Source organism: Bombus vancouverensis, chromosome 9, assembly GCF_051014615.1.
Source record: "Bombus vancouverensis nearcticus chromosome 9, iyBomVanc1_principal, whole genome shotgun sequence".
In the NCBI taxonomy this organism is placed as follows: domain Eukaryota; kingdom Metazoa; phylum Arthropoda; class Insecta; order Hymenoptera; family Apidae; genus Bombus; species Bombus vancouverensis.
In genome coordinates this window covers 15,530,540-15,543,663 of record NC_134919.1, presented here as the reverse complement: position 1 = coordinate 15,543,663, position 13,124 = coordinate 15,530,540, and the positions used below count along the sequence as shown (strand labels likewise).

Sequence of the window (13,124 nt, the reverse complement as noted above, 5' to 3'; positions counted from 1 at the left end):
ACAATTGTTTAGAAACGTTATATAAAGTCGTAGTGGTGTCTCGTGATGGGTTTTGAAGATTGCGAGGTGGAAGCAGAGAGTTTCTGTTAGACAGATTAGTTAGAAACGAAGAGTTGGAAGAAATATGGAGAATATGGGGTAACGATACAGTTATTTCGTGATATATTTATCATTCTACGAGTAAATTTGTTCGTTTAATTGTTGTCATCTAGTTTTTATTATTTTATCGAACATAGCTATATTTTTTCGGAAAATATTCGTTTCGGGGAATATTTTTATCAATAATTAAAGTAATATCAAAGACAGAGGGAACAACGCTTTTATAATATAAGAATTAAATATTATTTTACATACAATAACATTTTCTAAAGTTATCGAATCGTATCGTTCAAGAAGTCAGTCAACTTCGAAAGTTAATTTTTCTAGACAAATAGCTGACATATCATCAGTACGCTCCCAGACCCTTGATATCATTGATCGATGATCGATTATAGAATAAGACTTGGATAGTTTAAACCCTTCTGCATTGTGGTTTTTTTCGGCTATGTCTACACACTGCTACTTTTCGACTACTACGACGACGATGACGGAGATGACGATGTCGAGGCGTTTGCGATTGGAAATTTCTCTTGGTTCTTCGATGATCTTGTGAGTCCGCCGTTAACGAGTTGTTCACGGTATTATATAAAGCTGTAACAGATTTTACGAATACTTAAAATTACGTATCGATAACTGGCAAGTTTTTTAATGACCGACGTGATTAGGAAAATGTGAAATATTTGGAATTTATGAAATTGTTTCAAAGATTCTGAAAGCAGCTTCGGAAATGTTACTGCAACTTGAATCAGTTTGTCCGTACATTGTCGTTCATATCGTTTAACAATAAGATAAAATAACGAAATTTTGAAAAGTAGCGATGGGAATCTTTCGAAGAGATCGTATTTCGCTTTACTTTCGTACAAACGTATCTCATGCCCATAATCCAAAAATGTCGAAAGGATTTTGTGCAAAATTCCAATTATTACGTAAAATTGGTAACGTTCCAAGCTCTTTCTCGAGAGATCGATCTAAGATGAATTACTGCACCCATGTTATTGTTTCCGGTGTAATCGTAATTAAAAATCACCTCCGAATCTGTTGCATAGGTGCATGCGCTAAATTGCCATGCAGCTTCGCACCCGTCCGTAGCCGTCACTGCAAATGAAAATTACAAATAACGAACGCAAAAAGATATAGATAATTTCTTATTAATACTGTGTTATTAGTAATACGCTGGAGAAATTCTTGCTTTAAATATTTGTTTAAAACGGTGTTATTGAATCGATTGCTTACGTCGTTGATTATCAACGAAGGTACTTGCCTGCGTTTTTACACGTTTCAACTAAATGTGTAATGCGTGGAAAATATTCGTCGAGGATCATAACACGAGCATTCTTCACGAAGAAATCCCACATGATTTCGTCGCCCTTCATCTAACGAACAAAGCAAACGTATTTTTCCATCTTGTTGATTTAAAAGATGTAACGTTCATTGTTGCGAAATGATGACTAACTTTCTGACCATTGATTAAAAAAAAAAAAGAAGATTGAGAAATTTCACTTACAGCTTTGGTTTGTGTCAGGACGCATTTCATATAGCACATCAACTTCTCGTCTTTTGGGAATTCACCTTTATGTTGGCCGTCTAGAAGCTCTGTACGTAAATCACCAAAGAGTTTATTATTCTTTCTTGAAAGCTGTTACCAAGAAATTCTACCTACATAGTACATTTTGTTTATGTTCGAAATTAATCATCAAGACGAACAGAATTGAAACAAAATTCGCACTGGGACGGAATTTTCGTCCACGATAGATAGATAACATTTAACGTTCAACGATAAAGTTGAAGTTGAAGTAAAAGTTAAAAATAAGAAAGAACTATCAAAACTGTCGAATAACATTGAATCTCAAATCAAAGAGCGACGCATTAATTTTGATTACATTTCCCATCGAATCATCATCGAACGTCTGCATAACCAAGTGTGTCCACAAGTCACGAAGACTATCTCTTCCTCGTTTAAAAAAATCTGATCAAATACCACAGTCATCCTTGCAAATTGAAAAAAGTAGCATCGAAAAGTACCTTTGGGGGTGTCGTTCTTCTTGCTGCAAGGCTTCCTCAAGTTCTTGATGGACTTCTTCAGTTCATCGAGGTTCATCTTTTTCTGTACGCGTAAAAGAAAGTCCAAAGTCCGTGTGTATAATGTACACATTCAGGCGAATTATAGCTTCGAATAGGAAGAATCGATCGATCAAACTCACGCTCTCTGTATCTTTGATCGCCAACAAGACAAGCATCAACGAGACCAGCAGGCAAACGCCGACCCCCTTCATCCTGTTTGACTTGTTCCAAATTTATTCTTCTTCCTCTTCCTCGTTGATGTTTCGAACCAACTTCGCTAATTTCTCGATGGTTCAAACCACGAAGAAATAGCGCACGTGGATTCGCAATATGATCGTACACTCCCTTTTATAGTCCGCGTTGATCGTCGCGGTAGGAGAAGGAACAATTTTTGCATTTTGTGGGTGTTGCACGAAGCTTGACCCGTAATTACCCTGCCGACTAATAATTAATGTGCAACCTGCACTTTCCGCGTAGCATCTTCGGAAACTCAGACTACGTCGGAAAGGGAAGAGTGTTTCCGCCACGTAGTGGATTACGTCGCAAATATGAAATCATTATGTATTGTATTATCATTGACGATGCTGGATCATATCCTGAGAGTACCTCTTTTAACGAGTTTACTTCTTTTTCTCTTTGATTTTGTGTTCTTTGCTTCTAATTTTTCTTTTCCGGTTTTGTACGAGGACTCGCTTGTTCAATCAACACTTTACCGACCGATAGCCGATTAATCAACTTTTTGTCACCGACGCTCATCGACCGATAGCCTATTAATCGGTTTTTTTATCGCCGACAATCTTTCTCATTATTTGAGCAGTAATTTATTATTTAGTACTAAGGTACCTTGCTCAGTTGCGTCAGTTGCGTTGCTTCGTAAGCTGCCACAGTTTTATACCAATTGAAATGAAAAACGTATCGATCGCGATGAACAAAAAGAATGGTATTGGAGAGTCTAAACCGAAACAGAGCCGGCGCCAGGGAGAATCTGCGCCTGAGACGCCGGTCGGACGTGCGTATGCTGTTGAATCGCTAGCGGTCGGTAAAGTGTTAATTTATTAACGAAATTCACGTATACAGGGTGGTTGGTAACTGGTGGTACAAGCGGGAAGGGGGTGATTCTACGCGAAAAAAGAAGTCGGAAATATAGAATAAAAATTTAAAAATTTAAAAATTTAAAAATTAAAAAATTTGAAAATTTAAAAATTTAAAAATTTAAAAATTTAAAAATTTAAAAATTAAAAAATTTAAAAATTCAAAAATTTAAAAATTTAAAAATTTGAAAATTTAAAAATTTAAAAATTTAAAAAAGTAACGTCAATCGAGACAACGATCTACAGTGAGATCCGTTATAACGAGACGCGACAAAGTGCACGCGTACCGAGCGAAAATTCAAAGTCGATTTTCTCGAAAACAAAGCCTCGAACGAAAAATGTTTATTCTATATTTTCGACTTCTTTTTTCGCGTAGAATCACCCCCTTTCCGCTTGTACCACCAATTACCAACCACTCTGCATATTATCGATTTCAAATTGGTTTCAAATTTTACGCATATAATCGCGTCTTGTTAGTAACGGTGAGTCACTACGATGCTGTTTAACCGTTTTAGCGTCACGCAGCGCGATCGCGCTGTTCGCGTACTGTGGTGAACTGTGTCGCGATGTTTGGTTACGATCGACAATTCGCAACGCGTTCGGTTTCGAACGTAGCTCGTCGCGAGTCATGTCAGAGTTTCCTCTCGTAATTACTTCTTTTTTGTTTCAAACAATCTTAAACCACCTGCGTAAACGAAAAAAAAGGGCAGTGCGATCGTGTCGATCGGTATTTCTCGGAAATAAATGAACGAAGCGCTATCGCGCTGCATGGCACAATCCGACACGGATTCTTAAAAAGCCGTGGCACTAAAACGGTTAAAAATTTCCCGAAAAGAGTACGAACTTTTTGGATAGAAACCGTCTCGCATAATTTATTGAAATCTTACTCGGACTTGAAATCTGGAGATTAATGATTGCTACGTTATACTTGCACGCTATTTTATTGCGAATGTTTGATACAATACGATATTAGATCGTAACGTATAAAATATCGAATTTTATCGCCTTCGACGAATATCTTTGTCTTTCAGACAGTTGATTTTCTCGTTTATGCATCTTTAATATTTACGTACATGTGTAAAGGATATATAAACGTATCCTTTTCTTAGGTTTCAGCAGAAGTATGTATGAATTGTTAGAAATCGGACATTTCATTCTCTATAACTAACAACATAAGAAAGTATAATAACACAGTAATGTAAATCACTAACATTATTTTGATTGCAAAATTAATGTCAACCTAAAATATTTCTTAAAGTTTACGATCGTATTATATAACGTCATTCTAAATTTAAGAAAATTACAGCTCAAAATAAGTAAACTATTCGTACACGTTATCGGTGGCTCGCTCCTTCTATCGATCTCGCGATCGTGGGTTTGCAGTTTGATAAATTTGCACGGCGCCTCTTCGAAAGATGGTGCAGTTTGTCGTGAATGTCGTTTGTTAAGGAAAGAAAAACTTTTCCGGATTCGTGTCGTAGGTGCATTTTACGAACGTATATGATTTCTGGCATTCATCACCGGTGTATTCTGCGTATAAATGGAACAAAGTTTAGCTGGAAGCTTTAACTTCTTTCATGTGAAAAAAAAATAAAAAAAGTATGGTGCGTCTGAAAAGTTTCTCAAGCGATCGAATCTCGATTCAAAAAGGAATAAATTATTGGAATTTTTCTACAGTATCTTTACGCGAATACGGTGATTCGAAGTTGTCGATGGTTTTGCAAATTTCTTTATAAGCAACCAACTTTTATTTAATTATCGATCATTTCGGCTCCAATCATACTTTTTCATTGTTGATAAATTTTCTAAATTTGGAAAAATTATGAAAGAATCGTTGTTGATATTTATGATTAAATGTCTGGTAAAGTTCTTCTTGAAATATTAAAAATCTATTTGCTTGTTTTGAACGAGCAAATGTTCGAGTATTTGGTAATTTGCCTTACCCATATGACTACATTTCAGTATGGCTTCCTTCATTACGGCTGCTTCTTCCGGTGCCATCGAAAGTTCTACTTGCTTGATCACCATAGCAAAATCGATATTGCCATTTTTAAACTAGACGAACAAACGGATCAAAAATGTCGATTAATCGATCTTCCAGTGGACAATCTTAATATCGAAGTATATTTTGTATTTACGGTTCGAATTAATTTCATAATGCAATTCGTATAGCACTTAAGATTTGGATCTTCTGGAAATTCACCTCTTCGCATGCCCTCCACTTTATCTAAATAAATTCCGACAGAAATACAGAAGACACTTTGTCAACGATCTAATTTTCTTCGATTTGATCGAATTCTGTTTTATTCGTCTTCTCTGCTTACCTTCTGATATATCGATTTTTTGCAAACAAGACCTGCGCAGACTCCTTGCCATTTTGTCCATTTGCTCGGCAGTGGCCTAAAGTTCATGCAATAATTTAGATTCTGTTGTCAGTTTTCTTTCCTTTTAACTTTTAATACATAATGACACGCGTTGAGAATTTCCTGGTTTTGTTTCTAACAACGCACTATGGTACATTGTCCCAAGATCCCGAATAGCGACAATGAACCACGATTTCCAAGAACTATTGGTCATTTTGACGATGAATTTGTTACCATTAAATTTTATTCAATTTTCACACGTCTAACCCTTTGGATGATCAGGTTACCGGAATATTTTAATTTTCAAAATTTCAAATATCTAGATCTGTTAATATTTTAATACTTTGGTATTTAAATAAAACTTTTCAATGTCTAAATGACGAAAAAGTATGTCGAATTTCGAACGGTAAGATATTTCGGAGAATATTCGAGAAATATTTTTCGAAAACTATTTATCACTTTTATCTATCTAATTCCCGTTATTCCAGCGAACAAAATTCCTGGATCGCTGAAAAATTAATATTTTCACTAATACTCAGCCAAATGTATTCTTCCATTAAAATTGAAGAAACGTACACTTTCTGCTGGTTTCCACGCCACGAACGCGAACAACATTGCGACAAGTAAAAATTTCACATGCATATTCAAATTTTTAAATAGAAAAGGAGATGAAAACGAATATTAAAGCGTAGTCTTTCTTCAGGACCAAGCGACTGAAGGCTTATTCGCCTAGTCTTTCTCTTATAAACCTTTCTGCTCTAACGTTTCGTAAGTCATATGCGATGACTTTTGTTCAATATCAGATAATTTGATAATTTGAAATTCGCTAGGAAATTACGATAGAAAAACATGGTCTTTTTCGACTTGATGATAAACTCGCTGACTTTATGTAACGCGAGTTAAAGAGCGTTTTCAACCACTGAATTATCGTCTCGACGAGTTTCAACTCCCTCGAACGAAATAATCTTTTACCGTCTTGTTCTTTCCGCAATGATTCGATACGATTTCCTTTTTCACTGTAATTTCCTAATTAAAAATGTAAGATTATCGTAGAAAATATCGTTTATCTTTCGAGAAAGAGTAGAAGCTAAATAATTTCTTCGCAGGACGAGCAGATATTATTTTAAATATTAGGTTGTCTTTCGTTTTACGAGGAAACGATAGATGCACAGCATTTTTCCTTTTACATTATTTTATTGAACTGAATAAAATAATATAAAACAAAACATGCTGCGCACCTACTAATTCCGTATAAAAAGAAAGGAACTTTTGAGACAACCCGATACCTACGATCACATCGTCGTATCTATTCAAAAATTCGACATATTTCGACAATCGTAATTTAAAAACTGTTTAGCGAGCTTCCATTGCAAAACTATCGACAAATTATTCCATTATAGTTCGCGGTAACAGTCACAGGCTCGATCATGCCAGCCACTGCACCGTCTCGAGCCCCACACCCGCTCGGTGCGGTTTGCACGCTCCAACTTGTACGAAGCAAGTTTTGGCCGGTCGTTCGCTTTGTCCGCAGCTCCCTTCGCCGACCGAAGACTCGGCGTTAATGTCGAACCCTTGTATCTCGAGAGACACCCTTAAAACAGGAGCATCTGGCCAGAAAGCGACGCCATCCCCGCGGCCATTAGTTCGTGGGGCTACTCTTCGCCGGTTCGATAATTACATTTTTTTTCCACCCTCTCGACACGATCTCCTCGGCGATTCGTTTCCACCTGATCGTCCTATACTTCAACGAATCTCGAGAGGAATTCCTCTTCGTGTCCTTTTCGATGTTCATCCCTTCGTTTTCCTTTTCTCTTTTGCTGCAAGCGACTATAGTAAGCTTGGCTTTTGAAGAGACGATGGCTTTTGCCAGGATATTCCGGCTCCTCTTTGAGAGTTCGTGGATCGAGCGCGATGAAATTCATTGGAAACGTATATGTTACCGTCGATGAGATGCGAAACTTTGGTTTTGAATTTGAATAACAAACGAATTTCTGGGATTTTAAGGATCTTAGCGCTAGAATTATCAGAGTGGTTGAAACGATCAATTTAAAAGCTTTCATAGAAATTTCGTAGATTTATGTTGGACGTAAAGAAAATATTTCTGCGTGTGCAACGGAATCATATATCTTGCTCTTGTTATTTGTCAATTGATTTTATATCATTAGCAGATCGCGGATACTTATACATTTATAGAAGATCAATCGAAAGTAAAGCAACGCTTATAACATTTAGAGGGTAAAATAAATTATTTCGGTTTCACGTTTTTCCCTTGCAAACGAATGGTACATTTATTATCAAATTAAGAGAAATTTAACCCTTGGAGCGTTGAATACTCGCGGCCAGCGCTGACCATCGCTGTGGACGGAGTACTTTTTCGCTAGACTTAACTCTGTTGATTGACTATTGAAAGCGCAAATCGTAATAAGTTATAGTAATTCTTTTGCACGAGATTATATGGTTCAAGAGCGTTATTTTTTAGTATTTAGTATTTATTATAAACATTGAAATTTACAATAAACTAGAATCTGGATAATAAACTAAAAAACGATAAACTAGAAAACTAAATTTAGTAAATATAACACAAGTTAATAATTCAGTTGTGTGTGAAAAATTTCAAAACAATTATCGATACGTAATCCGACATCGCATTTTCTGCATTCGTATCGCGTGTCGCTCCTTCTCTTATTTTTCGCACAAACAACACATTTTCTTCTTGATGATTGTGTTGTGCCGGCACGATTAGGGCATTTTCATGGAAAAATGCCTATCGATTAAACGAAATGGTAAATCCTCGGACTTTCTCTTTCCTCCTCCTAACATGCTTCTACGTTGGAAATATTTTCGTAAAATGTCTCTTATCAACGCTAAATGAAATTCACTAAATTTTTGTTTCGAAGCAGTAGATTTTTGATATAAAATATATGCATTATATATAAGCAATACATTTATATTTATTTCGCACAAACGTAATAGTATTACTTCTGCGTAGGCGTTCGGAAAAATTGACAAACGCATATAGGCGTCCTTACTCCATGCCGGACACTTACAGAAAACGCATATATGCGTCCATAATGCACTAAGGGTTAAGAATAAAAAAAATTTTAAATTAAGAGAAACGCGACAGTGTGGGACGTTTATGTTTCTAATTCGATGAAAAATATGAAAGAGAAGGAAGAAGCTCCTCCGTGGGATGGACCTAATTCCACGATATCATATCCGCATCTTGCCTCGTAAACTAAAAATACTTGTACACGTGTAACAACAAAATTTCGTCAGACGGTGACATCGAATCGAACCGATGGAATCCGATCGCGCAATACCGGCCTTCCTTCACCCACATCTGGACACCGCGTGCTCGTTTCCGAACAACGATCCGCGATATCATAACGCGGACTTTCTCCGCTATTCATGGACACGTTCGATTTTAGAGCGTGAAGAATGTCAGTATGTTACCTATATCCACATACGTGGACAACTTTACATAATATGCGATTACCTAATAATTAAATCGTGGATGTCGATGCAAATTGATATTTTTAGAAACGTAACTACACAGATAGCACGTAGACATGAACTTCTTTTACTCGTTAAATATTATACCTTTGTACAGGGTGGTTGGTAACTGGCGGTACAAGCGGAAAGGGGGTGGTTCTACGCGAAAAAAGAAGTCGAAAATATAGAATAAAAATTTTTTTTTTAATTTTTCCATCGAGACAACGATCTACAGTGAGATCCGTTATAACGTACCGCACGCGTACCGAGCGAAAATTCAAAGTCGATTTTCTCGAAAACGAAGCCTCGAACGAAAAATTTTTATTCCATATTTTCGACTTCTTTTTTCGCGTAGAATCATCCACTTTCCGCTTGTACCACCAGTTACCAACCACCCTGTATATTTTTACATCTCATCTGCGTTGTATGTATATTTTTGCATCCTTGAATTTTCCATAAATGGACAAATATCCGCAGTCTGCTAATTTGTATAAAGCAAATGTGCTGATACTTATGAACAGGGTTGGGGGTATGTATTAAGGATTTTTACAAGAACGAGTTGATCAAACCGCAGAATATCCATCGCAAAAGCGTTGTTCACGATAATAATCGAACAATCAAAACGCGAAAACGAACAATGTGAAAGGAGCATCGTGAGAATCTCTTGGCTCCACGAGACCAAAATTGCTTCTTAAGGAATAGCAATCAAGTCCAGTCGGTTCGCTAGAGAGGATTGAGCGATAAAAGAAAACGGTGTCCGATTGTTTGCGGGCGTTAACGAAGATCGCGTGCGACAAAACTAGCTTCTCCCGTAATATAAACAACGGGGAAATAAGAACGCGGAAGCGAAGGGTGAGGAGCGAAAAAAGGATGGACGCAACGGTGAGTAAGAAACGGGGCAGCGATGTTACGAATTACGGAAAGGGAAGGGCGTGTTAGAGAATCACGTCGTACGAGTCATGGGAATAACGTGACCTCTGCGACGCCGCCCTAATTAAGCGCCTTTAATTAACGGTAATAACCGCGTTTCACGGCGAATTGCGTAACGAACGTCTTGTCGATAGGTCGCTGCTTCGTCCAGAATTATAATAACGCGTTCAGCTTGCGACGATGTATACAGTTGGCTGAAAAGGTTCGATATCGTCTGGTAAGTTGGTTCGTTTTGGCCTGCGTTTATTTAACAATGTTGTTATTCAGAGGTGGGATCGTAATAGTTATTATTTTATTCTTTGGATAAATCTATCGCACCGTTCTGAGCCGAAAAACCTTTATTCCACTTTCTTACATGGACTAGAGATAGAAACAAAAGAACATCTTAAACCTATCGATTGTATCTAGAACTATCTTCTAGTTGCTATTTATTGTAACCAGCGCATCTGCATATGGATGGCGAGCACGAACTCGCGTTGTCATTTTCGACAAATAATTTAGAATGTTCCGTTTTGCTACGATCCTGTATTACGTAGAACGTAGTCGATGAAACGGGAGATGTAATTTGAAAGTTTGGAAAGCCGACGAATAAATCGACGGACAATGTTAATGATAAAGGATCCCGATATTTAAAATTGGAAATATTAAAAGGTTCGAGAACCTACGTATGTAATGTAAGTCTCGTAAATCTCGGATTGTGAGAAAAGTTGACATTTAATTTTTTTATGTAATGAAAATATAATGAAAAACATTTCAAAGAATTTGTAAACATAAAAAACGAGAAGCTCTCTCCGTCTGGGAGGCGCGAATCTCGCTCTTAAAAAGATATCGCTTTCATTTGAAAGGTATTCGCATAAAATGCCCAGGCCGTATTCCTGGCGACAGTGCGTCACATTGTTGCATCAACGTCGCCGCCAAATTGAGAGGCGTATAAACGCGTGGCCGAAGAAAAAGGAACGAGCACGCGATAAATGAACTGTGTCGATACGTTTTCGAAACGCGACGATCACCAGCCGAGAGACTCGCGACTGCGTAATAAATTAATCGCGTGCCCCGTCGCGATTAAAGGCTGCCCTTTGTCATGCTAATTACCTTTCAATTAAACTTCACAGTACCGGGGTCCCCGAGCTTGCCTGAATTAGCTTTCAGTCGACTCTGATTCGGGCAACTTACTTTCTGCCGCAAAATTCCAAGCAAATTGTGGCTCGTGCTTTTAGTCCAACCTCCCTCTGTTCCACGTAGAACACCCTTCGAAGGGAATAAAGAGAAAAAAGAAAAAGATACATTTGGCCTTCGTTCTTCGTGATCAGAGTGGCCTCTCGAAACTCGCTTCTCGCGTCTTTTGCCTGGTTATTCGCAATCACGACCTCTGACAGTCTCGCAGCGGAAATGGAGTATGGGGTTGTTCGTCTTTGTTGGGGTTGCGACGTTAGGTAATTTTTCTTTCCTTGAAAAATATATATCGATTTTATACGATATCGTGATCCGTAACGATAAAAGCGGATGTATGCCTGGCCCGATATACGAATCGATATTGGCACATAGTCTTATTTTTCAATCAACAGTTTCTTCGTATTAAGTTCTATGCTTCGCTTTAATGCTATGACAATTTTTGTAGTCATAGAGTATTAAACGATACGGATATACAGGGTGGTTGGTAACTGGTGGTGCAAGCGGAAAGGGGCTGATTCTACGCGAAAAAAGAAGTCGAAAATATAGAATAAAAATTTAAAAATTTAAAAATTCAAAAATTTAAAAATTTAAAAATTTAAAAATTCAAAAATTTAAAAATTTGAAAATTTAAAAATTTAAAATTTTACAAATTAAAAAAGTAACGTCAATCGAGACAACGATCTACAGTGAGATCCGTTATAACGAGACGCGATAAAGTGCAGGCGTACCGAGCGAAAATTCAAAGTCGATTTTCTCGAAAACAAAGCCTCGAACGAAAAATTTTTATTCTACATTTTCGATTTCTTTTTTCGCTTGTACCACCAGTTACCAACCACCCTGTATTTGTACCTAATTAATTAGTATATACACTGTATAATAATACTTTTCGTAGCCAGCGTTCATATAGTTTCGATTTGTAATCGAGATTATAGTTCGCGAAGACGTTTTCGATGACCTCGACGCGATGTTCACCGATAGAAGGGAGAAGGGGCGAAAAAGGTCGGGCCCCGGAGATATCGCCACACTTCCGGCACACGATGTGACTCACAAACTCGTTTCCCCTCTATCGCGGGCACAACGTTTAATCTACCGATTCTTGTTGCGATGTTAAACCGATGGAAAGAATAAGTCGTGTTACCGGTTCGTGCGATCGTTCCAGTTCCAAGCTCTATTTTCACTCCGAACAATGTGGATTCTCCGTTTCAGTTTGAGTAGGAAAAATGTTATTTTTTCCTAACTTGTCGAGACTATAGATAGGATGTTGCGGGAAATTGGAATTTTTGCAAGGAAAAATTTATTATGAACGAGAAGTTATTTATACGATATGTATGAAATAAAACTAATTGCTGCTCAGAGATTGCAAGTTTCATTTGTCGACGAAAGTGCGCGATATAAAAAGCCAATCGAGATGTGAAATAAACTTGGGTGTTCTTTGTATTTGTAACATGAATTTCTTACAGTTGATAAACAATGGTGTCAATTTATCGAAAGATGTAAGTGATATTGCTTAAAATTCTGGTAGGGGTCACCAACAGATTGTAAAGTTCAGCACTTTTCTAGACCACTAACAATGATTTAGGGTTGTTGGAACGACCATCAAGAAATTTTCAGGATCAGCGTTTTCTCTGGTTACTAACGGAGATTTAGGATTCTCGAAACGATCTTCGACCATTTTCGAGGATCAGCAATTCCCCTGAACCATCGTATTATGTCTCCGGTATAGTCCATACAAGATATTGTATAACATGATGATATCATTAATCTCGAAATATCGTTTACTATTTCTCTAACTCCATATGCGTTTATTTTTATCTCATATTTTAGTAGTATACCTGCCGTAAATGTTACAAATCTTGGAAATCGGTTTCTAAGTGCACTTATTCTTAGTCTTAGCTCCAGTTCCACGACGTTCGTA

At 37.3% G+C, this 13,124-nt stretch overlaps 3 protein-coding genes across 5 annotated transcripts in view; 1 reads left to right on the top strand and 2 right to left on the bottom strand.

The window, feature by feature from the left end:
- Positions 1–13,124, top strand: part of spri (Src homology 2 domain-containing protein sprint) — a 211,550-nt gene that overhangs the window by 32,972 nt on the left and 165,454 nt on the right. The gene's annotated exons all lie outside the window — the stretch shown is intronic.
- On the bottom strand, positions 535–2,490 carry Obp6 (odorant binding protein 6). Its single transcript, XM_033338063.2, has 6 exons — positions 2,301–2,490; positions 2,122–2,203; positions 1,604–1,692; positions 1,361–1,472; positions 1,127–1,194; positions 535–690 (listed from the first exon to the last, which is right to left on the bottom strand). The coding sequence occupies exons 1-6, from the start codon at positions 2,370–2,372 to the stop codon at positions 673–675; spliced, it is 441 nt and encodes a 146-aa protein (XP_033193954.1). The 5' UTR covers positions 2,373–2,490; the 3' UTR covers positions 535–672.
- Obp5 (odorant binding protein 5) overlaps positions 3,936–13,124 on the bottom strand; it is a 77,062-nt gene continuing 67,873 nt past the window's right edge. Inside the window, exons 1-5 of one of the 2 annotated variants that reach the window (XM_033338065.2) lie at positions 6,191–6,307; positions 5,576–5,651; positions 5,390–5,478; positions 5,195–5,306; positions 3,946–4,781 (exon numbers count right to left, since the gene is read on the bottom strand). In XM_033338065.2, the coding sequence (XP_033193956.1) occupies positions 4,696–4,781; positions 5,195–5,306; positions 5,390–5,478; positions 5,576–5,651; positions 6,191–6,256 (429 nt within the window). In that variant the 5' untranslated portion in view covers positions 6,257–6,307 and the 3' untranslated portion in view covers positions 3,946–4,695. Of the gene's footprint in view, positions 4,782–5,194; positions 5,307–5,389; positions 5,479–5,575; positions 5,652–6,190; positions 6,308–13,124 lie in introns of those variants that run through there. The other variant, XM_076621661.1, reaches the window with a different exon arrangement.

Coding starts and splice junctions, on each gene's coding strand:
- Obp6 (XM_033338063.2), bottom strand. CDS start 2,372: ATGAAGGGGGTCGGCGTTTGCCTGCTGGTCTCGTTGATGCTTGTCTTG. Junction 1,693..2,121: donor GAAGAACGACACCCCCAAAG/GTACTTTTCGAT, acceptor ATTTACGTACAG/AGCTTCTAGACGGCCAACAT. Junction 1,195..1,360: donor TGAAACGTGTAAAAACGCAG/GCAAGTACCTTC, acceptor TTTCATTTGCAG/TGACGGCTACGGACGGGTGC.